A 25,315-nucleotide genomic window follows, 5' to 3' on the forward strand; every position below is an offset into this window, starting at 1 on the left:
AGAACAGTGGTAAGCATTTGGCACAGGATGCATTCTTTCATGTTCATTGAAATTAATTTTCTAAATAAAGCTTTTCTGGTGTTCAAAACACTAATAAACACTTTTCCTTTATAACTTTGACCTTCCAACTGAATCTGTAGTGTAGTTCCTATATTCCCAATAGGCTCTGCGCATTGGAATAACAAAAACGGTAGTTTAGACGTGGGACTGAGGTCGACCAGGTCTCTACTGAATATGTTAGCCTTAATTATGAATGCCAGCTAGCTCAGAGATCACTAGAAACTTTCTCGAATAGACAGGAAGAGATTAATCTTCCTGAATAGACAAGAAGGGATTCATTTCTGACAACCGCATTAACATGACAACTTTGCTTCTCCAAGAATGAGGAGGAAAATCTCCAGAGTCGCGGAAACAATAGATGGCTATTTTACTCAGTCATTCGTGCATGCTTAGTTTCACCAGAACGTGCAGAGAAACAGAGAGACGGGCGTTTTCAATAAAAGATGTTATTTATTGAACAGTCCTCTTTCTCAAACATGAGAAGTGAATTGCTACAATCACAATACTTGTCATAAAGTAAAGTGTGTACAGTAAAAAGAGTATTATGAAATAATACTGTAAAAGCATGATATAGTTTCTAAGCCATAAGATGCATTAAAACGGATAAAATATATACAATAATAAAACAATGACTAAACGTACTCAACTGGTGCTTCTAAGTTACGCCTACCTGGGTGTACCTAACCTAAGCCTAGTACAGGGAAGAAGTGACTGAGAAGAAGTTTAAGTTGAAATAGTTTTTGCCAAGAGTCTATCCAAGAATTCTCTAAGGGTCTAATCAGCTCCGTACCTTGTGATAGAATATGGGAGGTCTTGTATCTCTCTCTCAGGACTCGATCTCCCAGTAACCCGCAAGGGTAGCCGGGAAACACTGGAGCTGAATTTCTCAGCAGGAGAAAATACAGCGTCTCTCTCAGTGCGTAAGGGTGGACATAAGACGTCATTAAGAACTCGTAGTTTTTTCAGGACTCTAGGAGTTCTAGGACAAATCAATACAGAAGCAGAGGCGGGGGAAAGTCCGGGCTGCTGGATGTTTTGGTTTCTCTAAGAACGTGTTGTACTTTCTAGGAGTCTGTGGAAGTAGCCTTGCCGTATTTGGACTACATTGGCTATGTCTTAATATGGGTATGATTATTATGCCTACATAAGGATATGGTTTAGTATAACTATATAAGGGCATACATCAGGAATATTAAATTAGGGTCCTAGATACGTTTACAACAAATCTTTACATGCCTTCATAACACTCATACATTATTTTAGCTAGGATGGACTTTTATATGTGGAGTGAGAATTATTATATAACTAAAGCTTCTCTGGAATTCAGAGCACCGAAAAGGTTCTTCCCCCATTGTTTGTTCTCTCATGAACAGTAAGATTACATTTCACACTAAAGGTTTTCTGGCATTCAGTGCACTAATGAGGTTTTTCCCCACAGTGAGTTCTTTGATGTAAAATAAGACTGGTTTGATAACTGAACTTTTTTAGGCATTCAGAGCACTGATAAGGTTTCTCCCCAGTGTGAGTTCTCTCATGGAATTTAAGACCACTTTTAAGCCAATATCTTTTCGGGCATTCAGAGCAGTGATATGGTTTTTCTCCGGTGTGGGTTCTCTCATGTTGAGTGAGAAGGTATTTACGACTAAAGTTTTTTGGGCATTCAGAGCACTGATGGGATTTCTGCCCAGAATGGGTTAACTCATGCCGGGTAAGAATGGTTTTCTGACTGAAGGTTTTCTGGCATTCATAGCACTTATGAGGTTTTTCCCCAGTATGCGTTCTCTCATGTCGAGTGAGATCTGATTTACATTGGTAACCTTTTGGGCATTCAGAGCACGGATACGGTTTCTGTCCAGTGTGAGTGTTCTCATGTTGACGGAGAACGGTTTTACAATTGAAGCTTCTCAGACATTCAGAGCAATGAAAAGGTTTTTCTCCAGTATGTATTCGCTCATGTTGAATACGGCTGAATTTACAACTGAAACCTTTGTGGCATTCAGAGCACTTATGAGGTTTTTCCCCAGTGTGAGTTCTCACATGTTGAGTCAGCTTTTGTTTGTGAGTGAAGCGTTTCTGGCATTCAGAGCACTGATGAGGTTTTTCCCCAGTGTGAATTTTCTCATGCTGACTGAGACTGGATTGACAACTAAAGCTCTTCTCACATTCAGAGCAGGTATGAGACTTCTTTTTGGTGCTAATATCTCCAAGTTCGGTTTTGTTTTGTATACATTCCATTATGAGATAAGATTTCTTTCTGAAGTTAATATCTCCAAGTTGGGATTTTTCTAGCAGACACACAATAAGACAATACTAAATCTTATTCAGCATTTCTTTAGCATCACCCACTCAAATGTGCTGCACTTGTTCAACTTAACAGTTGGACATTTATTTAGCCAAAGATCACTTCTCTGTGGTGTTCACAGTTTATAACCTCTGTAGGCAACCTAATTCACCCTACAACCTTAATATCAGCAGCCTCTGGTACTTATGGGGAAGCCTCACATGGAATGAGTGCCTCTACATTACATCCATGTGGATTCCCTAACCCTTTTCTCATACTTATTTATTTATGAGTTAATGAAACACTGATCAGGTCTTTGGTTGGTGTTCAGTATTTCAAAGCTAGGTACATATTCACATAATGTATTGGCTTGAGCATTCAGAATACTATTGTCATCAGTAGCAGCACATTGTTGCTGGTCATCTTTCTTACGGATGTCTTCTATGTCTGTATATAAGACTACAATGAGGATGTTAGGGATTTTGCAGGTCTTGCCCGGTAACAAGTACCCGAGGTCACATCTAATGGGCAAGAATGATAGTGGACATGTGGACTCGGACTACAAGCAAAAGGTGGTCATTGGTCACAGAGGTGCAATTTTTTCCTCATTCTCCTTCATTTTGTCCCAGATATACCCACATCGCTAGTTTGTAACTAACAGGTATCTTAGTTCTAAGCGGACTACTTGTCTTTTAAGCAGCTTCGTTTACACTGTATAAGTGACAAACAGATATTTGTTTTTGATATCAAGACAATTCACTGGATATGGTGCTCAAGTGTTCCATTGGCTGAGGTCTGTTAAAAACTCTTCAAGTTCCACGTGTCCTGTGTGTATTATCTTCTCTTGGACTGGATAGAACTTTAGACTGATGCTTGTCCTCTCTGGTTCAGACAGATGGTCTTCCTGCCCTGGGTTAGCATCTCCAGGGCATTCTTCATATACCATTAGAGCAGCAGGAAGTCTATTTGGGGAAACTGCTTTCACATTCTTTATTTTACTCTAATCCAAGTTTCTCACCACAACTTTTCATGGATACTTTCCTCTTGTTGGAGCTCTGAAGCAACTTTACTTCTTTAGCATCGGTCCTTTAATAGTTTTCAATTATTTGCTTATTACTGACTACCAAGTTGTCTTCCATGCCCACTCTTCAATCACCTGTGGATTTAAAACCAGAGATTGTTAACAAATGCAAACTGGAACAAAGGAATAACATTTATTAGCTAATACAGACATCCAGAGTCTGTTTCATTTTGAGAGAGGGATGAGAGGGCTCTAGGCATTTTCGAGATAGAAAGCTTGAGAACAATGGAACACTAGGTTGAGGAGGTCTACAGATGGAAATTCTGATGTACAGTTTTGTGAACACCAGTAAGCTATTCAAGTGTCTGATCAAAACTTCCTCCCACTCACTGTGCGGTATACCTCTTCGCACAAGTCCCCATCCAGGCAAGCAATATCTCAAAGAACAAGCATACCCTCATTAGAGTCTCCCCTTCCCAGCACCACAAACAATGCTACTTCTCCCGGGCAAGCAGGTGTTAACAACTTTGAGTCGACACTAGACAAGAATTATGGAATATCATGGCTAACCTTAATCTGGCAGTTGAAATAACTACGGCTCAGGAAATTAGGAGACCGCATAAATCTCCAACAACCAAAAACACACAGTATCAAGCACACCTAGACGGATCTCTATGCCTTTGCCAAACACAACTATACGCCTCAACAGGACAACAAACCAGATGTTAGAGGTGGACATGATGACCTTTGCCAATCTTACATGGAAAAAATAAAGTTCCAAAATATTTTCTTGGAGTACTATTTTTTGTCCTACTTTTGTAAATTCTTGGAAATTCACGAAAGCGGTATAGCTGCAATTAATGCAAGGACATATACCATGGGTGCACTTTTTAGATTTTCTTTAATAATTGGTTCCCTAATTTGGTCTGACGTTGACCATGACATTTATTAAAATGTTATTTCTGTCTCTCTGTATCGGCTGGCTTCACTGTGAGTGACAGCATTCTGCTCTTTCACAAGGAGCATATCGGCACGCAGTAGTTTTTCTCAATGCCAGTAACTACTGTGGCAGAATATGCTATTTGAGACCAAAAACAATTGTTAATTTTGCCAAGGTTTGTTATAATGGTGAGGGCCCGGCAGTTCTCACGCTAAAACAATTCGCACATTGATAAAACTAAAAAGCTGAACCACCAATTTCAGACCTACTGGCTTTGCCGATGCTTGTTTATTTTTGTTCCCCATAATCTTCCTGAAACTGGTTACACTGATTTTCCATAATGAATAGTTTTGGGAAATACAAGCGTGCATCAACACATGTTACTAAATGATGCTGCAGCTGCGAAGAAATGGTATCTGAAATGTTACAGTAATTTAGCAGATTTTTTATTTTTTTTTGCTTTAATTTATTTATGAACATTTTATTTGGAAAACAAAGACTCATCAATCTTGCTTTCGATTTTCTGCAAATATTTGCATCAAATAGGAGAGCATTCTGGGAGCATTATACATAGCCTCAAATTGCTAAACTTTGAAAACGTGTGTACATGTTTCTATAGTGGAACCACGGTCAGTAGTGCAGTCGGAGCTTACAACATTTACTCTCACCCTAATAATAAATTCTTTCAATTAATGAACCATAAATACAAGCTTGAACAGCATTAAAATATAGACAAAAATATTACCTTAACTGCAGACAGTGCCCCTTCCTGTTCCATAATGTGGTACTGTAAACTGGCAGCCAAAGGGTTTGTGCTGCGGGGGGTTGGGCCTACTTGTCCCAACGACAAAATACAAATGAAAACGTGTTGCCCTTGGCCTCAAACAATATATCCTGGGCGTCGGCCTATAGGAATTCCACATTCCTGCTAGACACAACCATCCTACCAGTGACCTGACTAAATAACTCTTCCACAACACTATTAGAAAACTTAGTTCCACGTAACTACAACATCATCGTGCGGGTTACGAGCATTCACTGATCAACTTTACAAATCAAACGATTCCAAATGGAGAAGATATCCTTCTGTGAATATATGGGAGTTGAAGTCCTCATGGGTTAGGGGTATTTATTCCGTGACCAAATGACATATTATCTACCACCCTCCTGGAGACAACCAGACCCTCATGAGCAATTAACAATCACAATACAGACCTTAAGGCACCCGAACATAATCTTTCTGGGTGACTTCAACCTAAATTGCAATTAAATTGAGGACCCACATGTGACTGCACTAAATCTTTCTTCAAAGACCATAATCTGGTGCAATTAGGGGAGAGGAGTTGGCCTAACGGCTACGGCGGTCGACCTTGAATCTGGGGAACTGGGTTCGAGTCTCGGCACGGAAGCTGAACATACTGTGATTCTGGGCAGATCACTTAATCTCTCTGTGCCTAATAAAAATGAAAAATAAAAAAATGTGTCCTCATGTAATGCAACTGGTGCTATGTAAAGCGCTCTGATACCTTATCCGGCTCAAGTTGTGATATATAAAACTCTGTAAAAAAACATGCACAGGTCGAACACACGGCAAAGGGACATCATTAACCCATATCGCCATGGCAGAAGCACTATGCATAGAGTCCATAAGGGCATGTGATTGGTCAGATCATCACAGCATCTCATTCCACATCTCAGCTCCTGAAGCAAAGGCAACGAGATAAGAGGTTAGACTTAGACGGTGGGTCAGGGATACTAAAAATAAGAATAGAGATGACCTGTATGATCTATGCAAAAGAAAATTTCAACCCCAGGAAAGCAATTCCGATGTTCACAAACTCATGGAACACTACAACAGAACTATGAATGACAAAATGGAGACGGTAGCCCCTCTCCCCCCCAACAACAAACAAGCATTTGCAATGCAATAGGTCTCGCATCAATTAAGTTTGAGCTATTGGCATTGCTAAATATTGCAACATGAATTACAACAAAAGTCTATAAATTGTAGGCCAATACATGATTATGTTTAAAAGTAAAGTGTGCCATATTGCGATTGCTACAATAGTTATTTGTGGATGCGTTAACAATTGATGTGTGCACTGGCGGCTGGTGGTGTGTGTGCCTGTAGAAATTGTGCACTGATGGCTGGTGGTGTGTGTGCCTGGTGGAAGTGTGCACTGCCGGCTGGTGGTGTGTGTGCCTGGTGGAAGCATGCACTGACGGCTGGTGGTGTGTGTCTCTGGTGAAAGCGTGCACTGACGGCTGGTGACGTGTGCCTGGTAAAAAAGCGTGCACTGATGGCTGGTGGTGATGGCTGGTGGGGTGTGTGTGCCTGGTGAAAACGTGCACTGACGGATGGTGGTGTTTGTGCCCGGTGACCGCGTGCACTAACAGCTGGTGGTGTTTGTGCCCATTGAAAGCATGCACTGACGACTGCTGGTGTCTGTGTCTGGTGAAAGTGTGCACTGACGGTGTGATTGTGTGTGTGTGGTTGTGTGTGTGGTTGTGTGTGGTTGTGTGTGTGGTTGTGTATGTGTGTGTGGTTGTGTGTGTGGTTGTATGTGTGCATGTGGTTGTGTGTGTGGTTGTGTGTGTGTGTGTGTGTGGTTGAGTGTGTGGTTGAGTGTGTGTGGTTGTGTGTGTGTGGGGTAGTGTGTGTGTGGGGTTGTGTGTGTGGTTGTGTGTTTGGTTGTGTGTGGTTGTGGGTGTGGTTGTGTGGGGTTGTGGTTGTGTGTGTGGTTGCTTGTGTGTGTGTGGTTGTGTATGTGTTTGTGGTTGTGTGTGTGGTGTGTGTGTGTGGTTGTGTGTGTGTGGTTGTGTGTGTGTGGGGTTGTGTGTGGTTGTGTGTGTGTGGTTGTGTGTGTGGTTGTGTGTGGTTGTATGTGTGGTTGTGTGTGTGGTTGTATGTGTGGTTTTGTGTGTGTGTCATTGTGTGTGTGGGAGTGTGTGTTGGTGTGTGTGTGTGTGCATGGTTGTGTGTGTGGTTGTGTGTTTGGTTGTGTGGTTTGGTGTGTGGTTGTGTGTATGTGTGGTTAGGTGTTGTGTGTGTGGTTGTGTGTGTGTGGTTGTGTGTGTGTGTGGTTGTATGTGTGGTTGTGTGTGGTTTTGTGTGTGGGCGTGGTTGTGTGTGTGGTTGTGTGTGTGGTTGTCTGTGGTTGTATGTGTGGTTGTGGTTGTGTGTGTGGTTGTGTGTGTGGTTGTGTTCCCTTCTTCAGCAGTGTTTGAAATGCCCTGTTTATGCCAGTGCCTGGAGGCAGAGGGCATCTAAATACAGCGCACAGGGTCTTTATAAACTGTAGTCTGTGCCATCCAGAGTACGAGGAAGGAAGCCTTCCCAAATATGTGGGAAAGGGTTTTTATGTGGTCATATAGGCACCGGTAGTCAGAGGCTCTACAGAGTTTGCGGGTGGCCTATGTAGCTATAAAAGTAGCTGTAAAGAGTGCAGCAGCACTTTGTCATCAGACCGGCGGACAAAGGAGGGGCAGTGGTCCTGTGGTCCAAAGATCTCTACAAAGCCGAAGGAAGGAAACATGTGTACAACACCAACTGGTATCGTCCTATTACACAAGACCCCACAGATGAGATCACCCATGAAATTTCCCGGATGGTGAAAGACGCTAGAGAAAATGGGATCATTGGCCCTAAAGAAGCATAATTCCTCGTCAAGCGCTTTCCTCGCACTCCTCATTTGTACTTCCTCCCCAAAGTACACAAAGATGTAATGTAATGTAATGTAATGTAAAATTTTATTTATATCGCACAGCAATCGCTCCAATGGAGCATCTAGGCGCTACCTCCGGCAAATTACCAGATGACAAAGTGACTCAGAGTTGGACCAAATACAAAGGCAAGCATCAAACTAGAGTTCTGGCCATGCTATCTTGCAGTTTAAATATCCAAGTTTTTAGTTCTTTACGGAACTCTGTTTCTTTATCTAGAGTTCTCAGGGCAGGAGGCAGAGTATTCCAAGCCTTTGCACCCAATACTGCCAGGGACTTTCCTCCACGGGTTTTTAAACGAAACCTAGGAACCACCAGAGTATTGGAATTTGATGATCGTAGGCTTCTGGTTGGGCAGTATCTCTTGAATTTTTTCTGTAGATATAGTGGTCCTGTTTTGTGCATTGCTCGAAATGTTATAATCAAAACCTTGAACAGGATCCTTTTTACAATAGGAAGCCAATGAAGAGTTTTTAATGCCCCTGAGGCTGACGATCTTTTTGGCCATTTTAGCACCAATCTGGCAGCAGCGCTTTGCACTAGCTGAAGCCTGTAAGTTACTTCTTTATTTGTGCCAGCATACAAACTGTTGCAATAATCTAAGCGCGACATTACCAACGCTACTGCAACAGTTTTCCTCGCCTCCAAAGGGAGTATATCAAAGAATTTCCTCAGGCTTTTGATTAAGCCAAAGCACATTCCTGCCACTTTTATTGCCTGCTGCTTGAAGGCAAGATTGTAATCAAACGTGACCCCCAGGTTCCTAGCAACTATGGTTGTATGAGGCGGTATTTCTGCCCTTTCTGGCCACCATTGCCTGGGAATAAAGTCATTATTTGGGCCTAGCGGAATGATCTCTGTTTTTCCTGTATTACATTTTAGGTGATTGTTCCGCATCCAATCGAAGGTGGCAGTTAAACATTCCTTGAATGTTTCTTCCCATGACTGGTTGTCCCTATCCGTAACCAGTATTAACTGCGTATCATCGGCATATGCTACTACCTCTATGCCAAAGGATGATATTAGTTTAATCAGAGGCGCAGTATAGACATTGAATAATGTCGGGCTAAGGCTGGACCCCTGGGGTACTCCCATCTTCTGATGTTTTTCCGTGGAGGTAAATTCCCCCAGGGTTACCACCTGTCTCCTGTCCCTTAGGTAGTTTTCCAACCACTCTAGAACCGTCCCCTTCACGCCCGATGTTTTTAGCGGATCTAATAGGATGGCATGGGAGACCGTGTCGAAGGCCGCCGACAGGTCTAATAAAATCAGGGCGGCCTTCTTTCCTTGGTCTAGGGCAGTACGAATGGTATCTGTCGTGTACAGTAGAGCCGATTCTGTTGAATGCTGGGCTCTAAACCCCGCCTGATTGGGATGCCATATCTCGTTGACTTCTAAGAACATGGTCAGCTGTTTGTTAACCAGTGATTCAGCGATCTTACATAGTGCTGGGAGAAGTGAGATAGGTCGCAGATTGAAAGAGTCGCAGGGTTAGGAAGGGGTTTTTTCTGTAAGGGTTTCACTGCCGCAAGTTTCCATTCCAGTGGCACATTGGCCGTGGAAAGTGAATGATTTACAATTTCGTTAATCATAGGGTTTACTTCATCTACCATGAGATGCAGGAGTCTTATGGGACAGGGGTCAAATGGGGACCCAGATTTTGTGGTTAAAATTGACTGCCTTGTTTCTTCCAGGCTAATTGGGTGGAAGGTTGCTAACTGGTTCATAATTTCATCAGCACTTCCACCTTCTCTACTGGGTTCCAGAGAGGGAATTTCAAAATCTTTGGTTAGACCCTGTACTTTGTCCTCAAAATAATCAGCTATATTTTCGCAGAGGTCTTTTGAGGGTGGAATTTCCTGTGTTAAAAATGTAGGTTTATTAAAATCATTTACAATGTTAAAAATACATTTTTGTTTGTTTTTTGCGGCGACTATGACAGATTCGTAAAATTTCCTTTTTGTAGATTTAATTCGCGCATGGTAGGTGCTTATAGCCCTTTTATATTTTCCCCGCTCTTCCGTGCTATAGTTTTTTCTCCATCTGCGTTCTGGTCTAAGGAGCTGCCCCTGTGCTATTTTTAATTCTTGATTGTACCATGGAGCTGATTTTTTCTTAGTATTCTGTTTTCGAGTCCTGTTAGGCCGCCCTGTCATATTTTTTAATTCAACCATCCATTCTCTGAAAGTGCTGGGGTCTGAGAATCCTGAGCCTGACCCGGTAGGCTTACAATCCCTAGCCATCTCAATCAGATTTGGATTTGCCATTAAGGCCCTCCATTCTTGTAGGTCAGCCTGGTCGTACTTAACCTTATTATTACATTCCTTAGGGCTCTGAATAGGGAACATGAATGGTACTAGAGCATGGTCTGTCCATGTTTGAGGTATTGGGCAGTTTGTCTTAAGCGATTGCAGATTGGTGGCTATGCAGTCAAGGGCATGACCTGCGTCATGGGTAGCTTGAACTGTCCCAATCTCTAGTCCGAGGACTTCCATTAATTCTTTAAAAGAGACAGCTGCGGTATCGGTGGTAGACTCCAAGTGTATATTCACATCTCCCAATAATGTAAAATTGGAGTATCTGAGCACCAGAGGACTCAGTGCCTCTCCTATATTTTCCAGGAAGTCTTTACATGTACCTGGTGGGCGGTAAATGAGGGCCCCCGCAAATGTCATGGTCTCGCTGATTTTAATGCAAAAACCCATCCCCTCCGCTTCCTTTAATTCAGGGAGTTCAATCACCGAACATATATATGCCTCCTTGTGAATTATAGCTATTCCTCCTCCTCGTTTATCTCCTCCTCTGTCTCTCGTTTGCATGCTAAAACCTGGTGGCAAGGAATGTACCATATCTGGGACACAGCACGGATTTAGCCAGGTCTCCGTAATAAATAAACAGTCCAAGTTGTCCTCAGCCAATAGATCGAAAACATGCTGGGCGTGTCTAGGTAGAGACCTAGCATTAAGAAGACCTCCTTTAAAAGTATCATTTAATGCAGGTCTGGGAATAATCTGTGACCAAAGGAAAGTATGGCCACAGTATAGGCAGGACTCTGGGCCAGTCCCTGAGGCGGGGTCTAACCTGTGACAACCATTGTAAGCTGGCCGTAGGGCGAGTAGTGCCTCTCTGCTATAATTTTCTATCCTGTCCTCACCTGCTGCGGTCCAGCCCGACGGCCCGTCCGAGGCGCGGACGGGCGCAGACGGGCTGGACTCAGGCGTGACTCCGGCGTAGGTCCGGCGCGTCCGCTGCACGCGTCCGCTGCGCGGAGACATGGTTGAACGTTTAAATAGAGCGACTAGAGCGCTCCACCAATGTCAGCCCTACTCAAGATGGCCGCCAAACTGCTACCATCCGGGACCGGTGAGCTTTGCCCTGCAATCGGCCAAGCACCACCTGGGGAGCGGGGAAAGAGTATTAAAGTGCAAGTCTGCAATGTTTTTTTAATTTAGCCCCTGTATTTGTGCAAATTCCAGCTCGGGGGGGTCGGACACAAGGGATGCAAAAACGATCTAAAAGCAATTTTTAAAGCTCTAAAATGAATGACTGCTCGTGATGCAGCCTCTGGAGTCTGTGGGAGGTAATCTCCTGTTTTCCCTGCAAGCCCTCCTTAAATAGAGCGACTAGAGCGCTCCACCAATGTCAGCCCTACTCAAGATGGCCTCAAGATGGAAGAAGATCCTAATGTACCACCGGGTCGCCCGATAGTGTCGGGATGTGATTCAGTGCTCGAGCCAATCTCGAAGTTTGTGGACGTTTTCTTGAAAGAGTTCACCATCAAAGTCCCTTCCTTTCTCCGGGACACCATGGATTTCTTAACCAAGGTAGAGGGAGTAGAATTTGATCCAAGTACCCAGCTTCTAGTGACAATGGACGTGTCGTCCCTTTATACTCAAATTCCGCAGCAAGATGGAGTAGATGTCATCGAAATGTATCTCGACTCCAGACCTCGCCCCCACAGAGTGCCGACTGAGCTGATCGTGAACTTTGCATCTCTCGCCCTCAAGAAGAACTTCTTTGTATTCGAGGATGAAATGTTCTTGCAAATAAAGGGGTCAGCGATGGGGTGTCCCTTCGCCCTGGAGATGGCTATACTTTATATGGCCCAATATGAAGAGAAATTTGTGTATAATAACAACCCGCACAGAGCCCACATAGGGCAGTGGCTCAGGTACATAGATGACGTGTGGTGTATCTGGAATGGTACACCACAGTCTCTTGAAGATTTCCATGAGTGGTTGAGCAACCGCAGTCCAGATATTAAATTCAGTCTGGCATATGACTGCAGAACCATGCCATTCTTAGATGTGGAGATCAAATCGACACCAGAAGGCCTGAAGTCTACACTCTTCCAGAAAAAAACTGACAAGAACAATTCCCTACATTACGCAAGTTTCCACCCCAAAAGCTTAAAGAACAATCTCCCCTATGGTCAATACCTTAGGGTGAGACGGAACTGCTCCAGAACAGAAGACTTCATCACCCACGGAGAAGCACTGTCCAACAAACTGAAGGCGCGAGGCTATCCGGCCAAACCCTTGAAACAGTCGATGAAGAGGGCAAGATGGACACCTCGGGAACATCTATTGCAAAATCGAGAAAAATCACAAGTGGAACGGATGGTCTGTGTATCCACCTTCGGACCCCACACCACCCCGGTACAGAAAATCATCCGGAGTAACTGGCACCTGGTGGAAGAAATTCTACCCGACATTGGCAAACCGTTGTTCGCACTCAAAAAAAAACGGAGCATTGGACAGCAGATTTCATCCACTCAAGGTACCACTAAAAGGGAAGTACAGGGAACCCTTTTCAACATGGGCCCAGTGAAGGGTCACCATAAGTGCGGCACATGTTCCGTGTGCAATCTGACAACGGAAGGAACCCTCTTCGCAGATGGCAAAAAACATTGGCGACATGACGACTTCACAAATTGTAAGACTAAATACGCAGTTTATGCCATCACATGCCCATGCGGAAAAGTCTACATAAGCAAAACAACTCAAGAAGTGGGTCATCGCATTATCCAGCACAGATACAGGATCAATAACAAAGTCTTGACAGCACCTCTGGTGTCCCATTTTTTGAAAAAGGAACACTCTGCCAATGATCTTAAATGGACTATCCTAGCAAGTATCAAGAACATTCCAGGGGCGGGCGGGGACCCCGACGCACGCCTAGCACAGAAAGAGGCCTACCTCATTTTAAGATTTAATACTGCCATGTCTGGACTCAATGATCTAAACGAATTTAGTGACCTGTAGATATCTTGTCCGCGGCGATTGTCTGTCTCCGCTTGCTGCTGCTCTTGTGTCCGCAATGCATTCAATTACTGACATCTCTTTAACGTATGTGTCCTTTTGACATTACAAGGGAACAGGTCTCCAACCGTGAACCCTGTTTTTTGAGCCTCCTGTTGCATTTCAGCAATGGACATTGCGCAATCACGCAATCTTAAACTACATCTCCCAAGATGCACCGAGGACTCGGCCCGTGGTAAATACAATCAGACACGCCCCCCCCAAGCTTCGACTTGTCGTTCAGTATCGCTTGGGTGCCGGTTGCAGCGCTTCACTCCATTGTCTCAGAAGTAAGTCTCTCAAAACAAATGTTGTTTTTGACGAGCGAGCACAATACTATACTCTTTCTAAAACGCCCATTCTCTGTCTCTGCAGTTGTTCAACTTTCGCGGCGGCTGCCTCCAGCGTACGCGCACAACAAAAACACATATGCCTACATATGAAGGTAGGATTCTAAATGTTATTACACCTTCATATAACGCTTAAACACCCAGGGCTGTATTAAGAAGTGCTTTTGCTTCTTTTAGGCGTTCCAAAATCGTATACCATCTACTTAAGGTGCGCCGGCACCCCAACCACTTCCCAGTGTCTACCACATCGAGGTATGTGCTATCCATTAATCCAGCAGGGTGGCTCAAAGGGACCCTCAAATACCGTTTGTAACTTAGGTTTTTTACACTATCTCATTCACAGGGAGTATCCTGACACCCCAAGCATAAGGTACTTGTACGTTTTTTTAAGTGTTTGAGTTTCAGTGAGGAGTAGTTGTCAGCTAGCTCACCATTGATACCATTTTTTAATTAATTCACAGTGACAACGACCCCCCAGTCCATGTCCTGAGGAGAACCCGTTAATCGTTGTTGGGTTCGAAACGCGTCGGCGTCCAGTTCCACCAAGATACCAAACTACTAGGGCGTAATAGGAATAGAATTTACACATCTCTACACTGTTGTATAGTTTGTGTGTTTTCCTATTTTCTGCACCATGTGACAAATTCACTGTGTATTCTGTGGTGGGTGAAACAAGTAGGCTAGTTCTTCATCTTGCCAGTCCACTTGTTCAGATTGCATCCAGGATTGGTGCCTCAATGACATAATTTGTTGAGGCATTGTATAGTTGTCTATATTGATTTTCATCACAATTGTTTATGTGTGTATCATTTGATTGAATGTATTGTTTTTGGTTTATTCAATGTATTTGTGAACCTTTGTAAATATCGTGGTGTATATTTTGATGCTGAAAAACTTGGTTCATAATCTCTTATAAAATATTAAGCGACTCAACACAAATGGTTGTCCAGCCTAGCAATTGATTATACTAGATGTTCATCTGTTTCGCAAAACGTTAACTGTCCGGCTCCTTTTTTTGTTTATTCTATAAGAGTGGTCCAGGCCGGTCAGGGACAGGACCCAAGCCTTTCCCATTTTTCCTGAAATTACCAGATGGCACAACATCAGCTGCATATGCAATCACAACACTTCTGACGGTAGTTAGAAGGATACGATAGCTCGTATCCAAAAGAAGTCAGCTCAGGCAGCTGAGCTAATAGCATTGACAAGAGTGTGTGAACTTAGTACTGACTTGTCTGTGAACATCTATACGGATAGCCGCTATGCTTTTAGAGTGGCTCACGATTTTGGGTTGCTCTGGAAGGAAAGAGGCTTTCTTACATCCCATGGGATGCAAATAATGCATGGAGAATTGGTTCACAATCTTCTGACTGCCTTGACATACATAAAGAAAATAGAGATTGTTAAGTGTAGCGCACACAAGAAAGTGACTGATAAAATCAGACAAGGTAATGCCTTCGCAGATCACACAGCCCGTGAGACTGAAATGCAGCGAAGCACCACATCTATGTACGTAGTGAGGTCACAGGCTGAACGTTGGCATGATGCCAGGCAGAAGGTGCTAGACATTCAGGGATCTGCTTCTGCAGAAGAACTTGAGCAATGGTCTAAGGAGGGAACATTGGATGATGAGGGCTGTCGGAGAAATAAAGACATGACCAAGTGGAAACTGCCCACAGCCTATGATTCATATGGCACATGGGCCGGCACATGTTGGAGCCTCCTCGATAGCAAAGTTGCTTACACAAGTTTGGGAGCATCCAGAAATTGCCGGCACAGCTAAAAAGATAGTGTAGTCCTGCTTGATTTGTCTCCAGTACAATCCTGGAAAAGGGACACAACCTCCTACAGGAGGGTTTGCCACACCAACTGCACCTCTTGAAGTTTTGAAAAGGAATACATCCAGCTTGAACGTTGCAACATTCTAAAATATGTTTTAGTAGTGATGTGTGCGTTCAGTAAGTGGATAGAGAAGTACCCTATGAAAGATAATACAGCTCTTACTACAGCAAAGGTACTTCTAAAGGAATACTTTCCCAGATTTGGTGTTTGCAAAGTTTTGTGGTGTGACAACGGACCCCATTTTATTGGGCAAGTTGTTAAGTATGTCCTGAAAGGATTAGGGATTAAGCAGAAGTTTCATACTGCCTTCCACCCACAATCAGCAGGGCTAGTGGAACGGTACAAAGCTACTCCCAAGCTTAAGCTAGCTAAGATCCAGGCTTCCACACCCTTGAAATGGACTGACGCAATACCCTTGACATTGTTGTCCATTAGATCAGTGCCACATTCACGATCTGGTTTTACACAATATGGAGGTGGTATTTGGAAGGCCTATGAATATTTGGGGGATTCCTAAGCCATGCCCCATACATGATGTACCTTGTGTCTTGATGAGTGACTACCTGTCACAGTTGACTGACAGTTTGATTTCTATTCATCAACAGGTTTGAGAAGCTCGTCCTGCTGACAAGTCGAAAGGTGAAGGCCACAAACTACGGCCCGGCAATCATTTCATAATCCGGTCCTTCCAGAGATAGAGCAGTTTGGAACCTAGGTGGCGCGGCCCAGAGCAAGTCCTCCTGCCGACGAGAACTGCAGTCCGAGTGACCAACAGGAGGAACTGGGTGCATTCTACCCACTGCAAGAAGGTGCCGTCTACCCTGGTGGAACCTGCTGCCCTAATCGACCATCAAGATATCCTGGACACAGAGAGAGGCCAAGCCATATCACCTGAAGACCCTGAGGAAGTCTTCCCGGACCATACGATTCCTGGTGCATCTCAATATCAACTGCGGCCCCGGAAAGAAACTTCATTGTTGAAAACGACTGGTTGAGCAACCATCCTGGATTAGTGAGATACTGAGCTGAAGAGGGGGGGTATCTTTTGCGTAGTGACACCCATCTCAACTCTCAGTGAAGAAAGCAACTGCTGCCCAGGACATTAGAGCTCCAACTGCTTTGTTATTTCAACAACAAGATGAATGTGCCTATGGAGAAGACATCAACCGCTGTGAGGATTTGCAACAAGAGGATTATGTGTATTGTTGGGTTCATTGTCACTGTGATCACTATGGCAGTGATAACTTGGGTTGTAGAGGAAGTGGTTCCTGCTCGACGAATGCTGACTGCCACTACTCCAGCACCCATTGAACACCACTATTTCACTCTCCTTTATAATGAGCAGAAGCATAGACAGTCTTATCTGAACAACACGTTCATCCAGATGTTGCACCACACGCACACTGCTACGAACATTACTAACTGCTTGGTGTATGGAATGATGCCAGCTCATCAGAAAAAGGGAGGACCACCTTTTATTCCTCTTCCATTTTCTCATAACGGTTCTTGTCAAGCCTGGTTTGCACTTTTATTGGCTTCTGAAGTGACTAATATTACTGATGATATGGGTGTAGGGAGATTAAACTATTATCTTAATAAAGGGTGTTCTCCTGATGAATAAGGTGATCCTTAAGCTAAAGGGATTAAATGGGAGCTGGAGGAGTACCGACGAGGAAATGCTTCAACACATTATGTTTACCTAAATACTCGAACTGCTAAGGGTAATGGACCATTTGTTATAGCTGTAACTGGAGCCCGAGCAGATTTATGTGTGAGTAGTGTTGGGAAAATTCCAGTGGGGAAAAGTGAATGTACTTTAGTTCTGAACATTGCTGGTAATGTTAATAGTAGCTTCACATCTTCACATAATAACTATTTTATATGTGGAAATAAGGGATACTACCATCTACCTGCTGTATGGTCTAGAGTTTGCTATGTGTCCTTTTTATTGCCACCTGTATTTTTGGCTCCTGCATCATATCACAAGGACTCAAAACTGTTTCGTGACATTTCCAATAATAGATTTAAGAGGACAGCAAATCACGACGAGGTGGATCAGACTGATACCACACTACATCAATATGTTGATTTTAATTTGAGGCTGTTCTTTGTTGGTGCTGCCTTGAACAGTAGGAAAATCACACGTTTGACGTGGGTCGTAGAGGCTGTGACCAACCAGATAGCTATGGCACTTGGAAACATCACAGAGGAACTACAGATTGTGAGGATTGTGGCGCTCCAAAACCAGATGGTCCTGGACGTAGTCCTGGCTGATCGAGGGGTTGCATGTCGCATCATCGGGAGTAGTTGCTGCGTGTACATTCCAGATCATGCCCCTTCAGTTTTTGATGCGATCTCTAAACTACATAAGATTGCTGCTGAGATTCACTCTGATACTGGAACATGAACTTTAAACGGTTGGCTATGGACATTGTTTGTCACCTGGGGCTGGAAACTGTTAACAGTTCTGTGTATATTGCTTGAAATTCTGCTGACATGCTGCCTATGTATACAATGTGGTCCAATACTTTGCTACATCTGTATCACTGCTTGTACAACTGCCAGACGTGTTGTTAAACAAATGAATGCCAAACGTGTACTAGACAAAGAAGTTGATGAAATGATGCAGATCGATGTACATGATGTATACTTAGACTCTCCTAGATTATAGATGTCTTCAGCTAATGCTAAAAGGGACACCTGTGGAAATTTGGCAGCGATCGCTGTTAGCATTGAGCTGAAGCCATCTTGTTTCCGGCAGCCACCTTGTCTGACCATGTGCTCACTATTATTATTATTATTATTGCATTTATTACGCGCAACAGCTACCCACAAAGGGTTTCCTGGCGTGAAATTTGTAAGGCTCTCTGAAGTCTGATGGTAGAGAAGGTCTAGATGTTAAATATCAGTTTTTTAGGCTTTTGCGGAATCTGCCATAATTGTCTTCCATGCGAACTGCAACAGGCATTGAATTCCACAGCATGGGGCCTTGATAGCGAAAAGATTTGCCTACCATGCGGGATAGCTTAAATTTAGGAATAACGAACTTCCTTTGTGTCTAGGAGCGCAGGGATCGAGATGGATGATAGGGAAGAACCAGTGACAAAAGGTATTTCGGGGCTTTGGCAGAGTTGATTTTATGCATGAAGCAAAGTGTCTTAAATCTGATACGATTTACCACCCTCAACCAGTGCAGGTCACGGAGATATTGGGTGGTGGAAGTATATCTTGGGATACTGCATATTAGCCTGGCCGCCGAGTTTAACTACCTGGAGCTTATGGACTGTTGCTTTATTTGAGCCTAAATACAGGACTTTCCCGTAGTCTATACGTGAGGTGATCAAGGCATTTACCGCGGTTTTCCTTGTTTGCTCCAGCGGCATCCAGCATATCTTTTTCAACCATTTTAAAATGGTAAAGCACGTGCCTGCAGTTTTTTCCACCTGTTTATGCATCTTGAGTGCATCATCTATGATGACCCTTAGATTACGTGCTTGCGATTCTGGAACCGGGAGCCTACCCATCTCAGTTGGGCAATGGTGGGGGCCCCACAGGTTTTTGTTTTTCCCTAGAATGATAACTTCCGTTTTATCCCCATTAAGTTGGAGAAAATTGTCCTGCATCCAACCTGCTATTTTCTATAAGCCATTTTTAAGGATAGACTCGTCATTCCTAGTCTCAGATGTCAAAGAAAAAATAAATTGAGAATCATCTGCGTATGAATACATTACTAGTCCTGTTTCTTCAACAATCTTAACCAAAGGGCTCATGTATAAATTAAATAGTAGGGGACTTAGGATAGAACCTTGGGGTACGCCATGTTCAAAAAAGACATGAACGTCGGAGCATGCTGTCTGGGAGAAAACCTGAAACGTCCTTCCCCTCAGGAAGGACGTAAGCCACTCCAATGCTGAACCACAGATGCCAAGCGATCGCAATGTGGAAATTAAAACTGTGTGATACAGAATCTAAGATGGCGCTTAGATCTAATAATACGAGAGCCACTGTCTCTCCCTTGTCCAAAAGGCCCCGGATATTTTCTGTGACTCCTAGTAGCGTGGTTTCCGTCAAGAAACCTTCTCTAAACCCAGATTGACAAAGGGGTAGTACATCATGAGCGGTGACAAATTCTGTAAGATTATGATTCACATGTTTTTCTAGAATCTTATAAAAAATGGGTAACAGGGAGATAGGCCGAATATTAAAGGGCTGATTTGGATCTGTTCCTGCCTTCTTCAATAAAGGGTGGATCATAGCATGCTTCCACTCTTGCAGGGAGGTATTAAGTAAATCTGTAACAGTGTCAAGTGAAAGTGAGGTGAGCTTTTTAAGTATTTTACACGGTAAAAGATCCTTTGGTGATCCCGATTTGATGGAGCTGAGCAGTTTGATTAAAGTTTGCGTGCTCAGTTTAGGCCAATTATCCAAGCTGTTTCCCTGATTCTGCGATGTCGCCACGTCCGATCTGCCCACTTGATCAGACAGACATGGATGCGTTCCCTCCGAATGTACCTCACCATTCTGGGCTACCGCTATTCCTTGATGGATTTTGTCCTCCTTCTGTATAAAGAAAGACGCTAAGGCTTCTCATTGCGATTTACTTAGTTCGGGAGGTGTGGCTGTAGTTTTTGACCCTGCAAGTTATTTCACCAACTTAAATAACATTTGGGAGCGGTTTAAGGCCTCTGATATCGTGGAGCAGACATAATCTGCTCGTGCTTTATCACAAAGGATCTGATATCTTTTAAACTTATTTTTGTATTCTTTTTTCACCTCTGAGAGGTAGTGCTTTCTCCATCTACGCTCCAGGGTTTTACATTCCGATTTTTCCTTTTTTAATGTCTCAATAAACAAGGGGGCAGGCGATCGAATACCCTTGCATTTCGCCCTGGATAATGGGAGACACGTATCTATAGTCGTCCGAAGCCAATTCTGGACTTCAGCCGACATTGACTGTACAGACCGTATGGAGCAAGGACGATGGGAGTCTAAGAAGGTGTTCAGAGTTTCCAGATCCAATTTTTTCCAGTTTCTAATCTGCCTTGGTTGACCCAAGGGGACGTTATATTCCTGTGAGACGACCTGCACTGAGAATCTAATCACATATTGATCTGACCAATTAAGTGGTAATGCCGGTAGAACATTAACTGCCTTGAGGTTGGAAATAATGGGGTCCAGTAAATGACCTGCGGCGTGGGTTGCTCCTGAATTTAATAACGTCCGATTCAGGGCAGCTAAGTCGGATATAAATTCAGATATAGTAGTACAAGCTGAATTCTCCAGATGTATATTAAAGTCTCCAATGAGAGAGAAATTAGCAGCTGTCAGAACTAAGGGGCTTATGATTTCTGGTAAGGCCGTCATCCAAGCCGTGGCTGAGCCCGGTAGACGATAGGCCAGCAAACCAGAGAACGTGAAGTTAGGGGTAATAGCCAGTTTAAAGACTGCTGCTTCCCCATTAATATTGGGAAGTCTCGTGAATTCACAGCTGTATTCTTTTTTAAAGAGAACCGCTATGTCGCCTCCTGTTTTATTAGGGCGATTGAGCCTTTCAATTGCATAATTATCCGGCACAGCCGCTGCAACGTCCGGTCCTGAACTCTCATGGAGCCATGTTTCGGTCAGAAACAGGGCATCCGGTTTTTCATCTAATAACAGGTTGAAAATTTTGTACTTATGTTTAGGTAGTGACCTGCAATTAAGGCTCAGAAAAGAAAACGTTTTATACTTAGATTGTGAATGATCTATCTATGTGCTCTTTCTTTCTTCGCTGTTGCTTGCCCTTGTACTTTGCTCAAGAAATGACTATACTTAGCCCTTGCTACTCTGCACATGCTCAGAAGAGTCTGTAGCTGCCCATGCACCTGCTTTAGTCTGTTACTGTCAGACTGTTTTAACCGAGATCAGCAACTTATCTCCCCTCCTTGTTTATTGACTGTGCATTCTCTGTATGACCACCTATGTATGAAACTCTTCCTATGTGAACTTGTACCGCCTCCTTTTGAGCTCCTGTGTGGGTATAAAAGGCCCATGGCTCTTCTACTCCTTGTGCTACTTCATACACTGCCGAAGGGTGTTGTATGAATGTAGTTCCACCTCATGAGGTTTAATAAATTGTTTTCTTGACATTTCAGTTTCTGTGCTAACTTCTAATTGCTGGTTTGAGGACTTGTGTGCAGAGAAGGGCAAACCCCTAGCACTGGTAGGCCTTGCTGAGGTCTACTTCTACAACCGCTTGTTTTAGGTCTTCGTATGGAAGGTAGTGTTTAAGTTTCTGCTGAATGCTCAGCTTCTAATTGGATCCTTTGGTGACTGCGCTAAAGTGATCCTGCATATTCAGATGTTTTTCTAATACCCAAGGATCTAGCAGAGTGTATGATGTGAGGAGAGCAGTTGAGGGCTACGAGAGGTTTTAACCAAAGATCGATCTTGGGAATGTTATTCAGCTGTGAGATGAGAAGGAATTCCGTTTTGGTAGAAGTGAGTTTGAGATGGTTATCCGTGAGCCAGTGATATGTATTTTGCAAGGTGGAATTGAGGAATATAATGTCCTCTGGGAAGGTGATTTTGAGATACAGCAGAGTGTCATCAGTGTACATATTATAGTGGATGGTAGCGGATTGTAAGGGATTTGCCAGTGGTTCCAGGAATAGATTGAAGGGAATGGGTGAGCGAGTAGATCCCTGTGGAAAGCCAAGAGTGATCGCATGGGGCTTGGACAGAGATAGATTCATTTGGATGCTCTGAGATCTGTTTTAGTGGAATGAGGAAAACCATTGCAAAACGACCCCTAATAAGCCCATCCTTTGTTCCAATAGTTTCAGTAGTCAATCAATGAATCAATCAAGAACATTTATAGAGCACGCTACTCACCCGTGAGGGTCTCAAGGTGCTAGTGGCGGGGGGCGCTGCTACTGCTCGAAGAGCCATGTCTTGAGGTGCTTCCTGAAGCTGAGATGGTCCTGGGTAAGTCGTAGGTGAGTGGGGAGGGAGTTCCAAGTCTTCGCTGCCAGGTAGGACAATGATCTTCCTCCGGAGGTGGTTCTGCGAATTTGTGGGATGATGGCGAGGGCGAAGCTGGTGGAGCGAAGCTGGCGGGTGGGGGTGTAGAACGAGAGTCTGCTGTTGAGGTAGTCGGGCCCATGTTGTGGAGTGCTTTGTGTGCGTGGGTGAGCAGTCTGAACGTGATCCTTTTGTTGACGGGGAGCCAGTGGAGGTGGGTGGATATGTGGCTGTGGCGAGGGATGTTGAGGATAAGTTGTGCGGCGGCGTTTTGTATGAGCTGGAGCCGAGCCTGAAGTTTGGCGGTGGTTCCTGCATATAGGGTGCTCCCGTAGTCCAGTCAGCTGGTGACGAGGGCCTGGGTGACTGTTCTACTGGTTTCTGTGGGGATCCATCGGAAGATCTTTCGGAGCATTTGCAGGGTGTTGAAGCATGAGTATGAGACAACGTTGACTTGTTTGGTCATCGTGATGGAGGAGTCCAGGATGAAACCCAGGTTGCGTGCGTGGTTCGTGGGTGTTGGTGCAGTGCCCAGCGCCGAGGGCCACCATGAGTCGTCCCAGGCAGATGGGGATTGTCCGAGGATGAGGACTTCCATCTTGTCTGAGTTGAGCTTGGGACGGCTGCGCTTCATCCAGTCTTCTACCTCATTCATTCCTTCCTGGAAGTTAGGTTTGGCGGTGGATGGGTCCTTGGTGAGGGAGAGTATCAACTGGGTGTTGTCAGCGTAGGAAATGATGTTGATGTTGTGTTTTCGTGCGAGGGTGGCGTGGGGGCTCATGTAGATATTGAAGAGTGTTGGACTGAGTGAAGATCCTTGAGGTATGCCGCAGATGATCTTGGTGGCTGCGGACCGGAAGGGGGGGAGGCGGAGTCTCTGGGTTCTCCCGAAGAGGAACAAGGTGATCCATTCCAGGGCCTTTCCTTGGATTCCAGTGTTGCTGAGGCGGTGTATTAGGGTGCAGCGGTATATGGTGTCAAAGGCTGCTAAGAGGTCCAGGAGGATGAGGGTGGTTGTTTCCCCGTTGTCTATCAGGGTTCTGATGTCGTCTGTGGCTGCGATGAGGGCGGTCTCGGTGCTATGGTTGGCTCGGAATCCGGACTGGGAAGGGTCGAGAGAGTTGTTGTCCTCAAGGAAAGCAGTCAGCTGTTTGTTGACGGTCTTCTCGATGACTTTAGCCGGGAAGGGGAGAAGAGAGATGGGTCGGAAGTTCTTGAGGTCCTTGGGGTCTGCTGTGGGTTTCTTCAGGAGGGCGTTGATCTATGCGTGTTTCCAGCTCCCAGGGAAGGTCGCTGACGTGAAGGAGCTGTTTATGACGTTCTGCAGGTGGGGTGCGATAGTGGTGAAGATGTGATGGGGGCATGGGTCGGAGGGGGAGCCGGAGTGGATGGTGCTCATGACATGGATGGTGTCTTCACTGCTGATGGTATCTTCACTGCTGATGGGGGTCCAGGAGTTGATGGTGATGCTGGGGGTCGCTAGTTTGGTGTCCTGAAGTGGAGTTTGGGTTCTGAAGCTGTAGTGTATGTCTGCAATTATGCGGTGGAAGAACGCGGCGAGGGAGTTGAAGAGGTCTTGCGAAGGGGTGATGTCGTTCTTGCTGGCGTTGGGGTTGGAGAGCTCTTTGACGATGCTGAAGAGTTCCTTGCTGTTACGGGTGTTGCTGTCCAGTCGCTCTTTGAACGATGTCCTCTTGGTGGTTCGGATGGTATTCGTGGGTGGCGGCTTTGAGGGCTGTCATGTTTTCAGTCGTCCGTTCTTGGCGCCAGGTCTTTTCGAGTGTTCGCAGGATCTCTTTGTGGCTTTGAAGGCGTCAGTGAACCATGAGGGTTTTCTGGTGGTGGTCTTGCTGTGGGGGGTTTTCAGTAGAGCGAGGTCGTCGGCGCAGTTGGTGATTCACTGTGCAAAGTTGAGGGCTGCGTTGTTGGTGTCGGGTATGTTTGTGTCAGCAGGTGGGTTCCGGCTCAGTGACGTGGTAAAGTTGGTCAGTGGTGACTTTGCTCCAGCATCTTCGGTGGATCCGATGCGTGTGGTGGTGAGATGTAGTCTTCTTAAATGTGAAATGTATGCAGCTGTGGTCGGTCCAGTGTAGTCCTGTGGAGTGGCTGAAGGCGACGTGGTTACTGGCAGAGAAGATGGCGTCGAGGGTGTGGCCAGCGAGGTGAGTGGGGGTATCCACCAGTTGCTTGAGTCCGAGGTTGTCGAGGAGGGTGGTGATGGTGTTGTCGTTGTTATTCTCCAGGTGAAAGTTCAGGTCTCCTAGGAGGATGTATTCTGGTGAGGCTAGGGCGTGCGGGCTGATGAGGTCAGCGATGGTTTCGCTGAATTGTGTGCGTGGGCCCGGGGGGGTCTGTAGACGAGTGTTCCTCTGAGGGGGGTGTGGAGGTCGGTGTAGATCTGGAAGTGTAGGTGTTCGGCGGAGGAGATGGTGTCTTCGGAGTTGGTCGTGACGCTAATGGTGTTCCTGTAGATGAAGGCGAACCCTCCTCCTGTTTTGTTGATGCGGTCCTTCCGGGTGATTTTGTAGCTGTCTGGGCTGGCTATGGCGATGTCGGGGGCTGAGGAGGCGTTCATCCAGGTTTCCGTGAGGAAGGCGCTGTCAGGTGCTGTTGTGTCAAGGAGGTTTCAGAGTTCGATGGCGTGCTTGTGAACGGAGCGGGAGTTGATGCACTTGGTAGTTGTTGTTGCTGTTTGCTTTGGCGGGCGGGGTACGGGGTCTGAGGCAGGTGAATTTGCAGGCTTGACAGGTGAAGGGTCCGTGGGTGCGTCTAGGGGTGGCTTGATAACAGGCGGGC

General features: G+C 44.9%; 1 protein-coding gene across 1 annotated transcript in view; it reads right to left on the minus strand.

Moving 5' to 3' along the window:
• Positions 1-490: 490 nt before the first annotated feature.
• The window catches only part of LOC147664193 (uncharacterized), an 81,719-nt gene continuing 56,894 nt past the window's right edge, over positions 491-25,315 (minus strand). Inside the window, exon 5 of the mRNA XM_086949942.1 lies at positions 491-3,497. Coding sequence (XP_086806068.1) covers positions 1,477-2,295 — 819 coding nt within the window. The 5' untranslated portion in view covers positions 2,296-3,497 and the 3' untranslated portion in view covers positions 491-1,476. The remainder of the gene's footprint in view (positions 3,498-25,315) is intronic.

This window comes from Lissotriton vulgaris, unplaced genomic scaffold, assembly GCF_964263255.1.
Source record: "Lissotriton vulgaris unplaced genomic scaffold, aLisVul1.2 SCAFFOLD_1066, whole genome shotgun sequence".
Classification (NCBI taxonomy): domain Eukaryota; kingdom Metazoa; phylum Chordata; class Amphibia; order Caudata; family Salamandridae; genus Lissotriton; species Lissotriton vulgaris.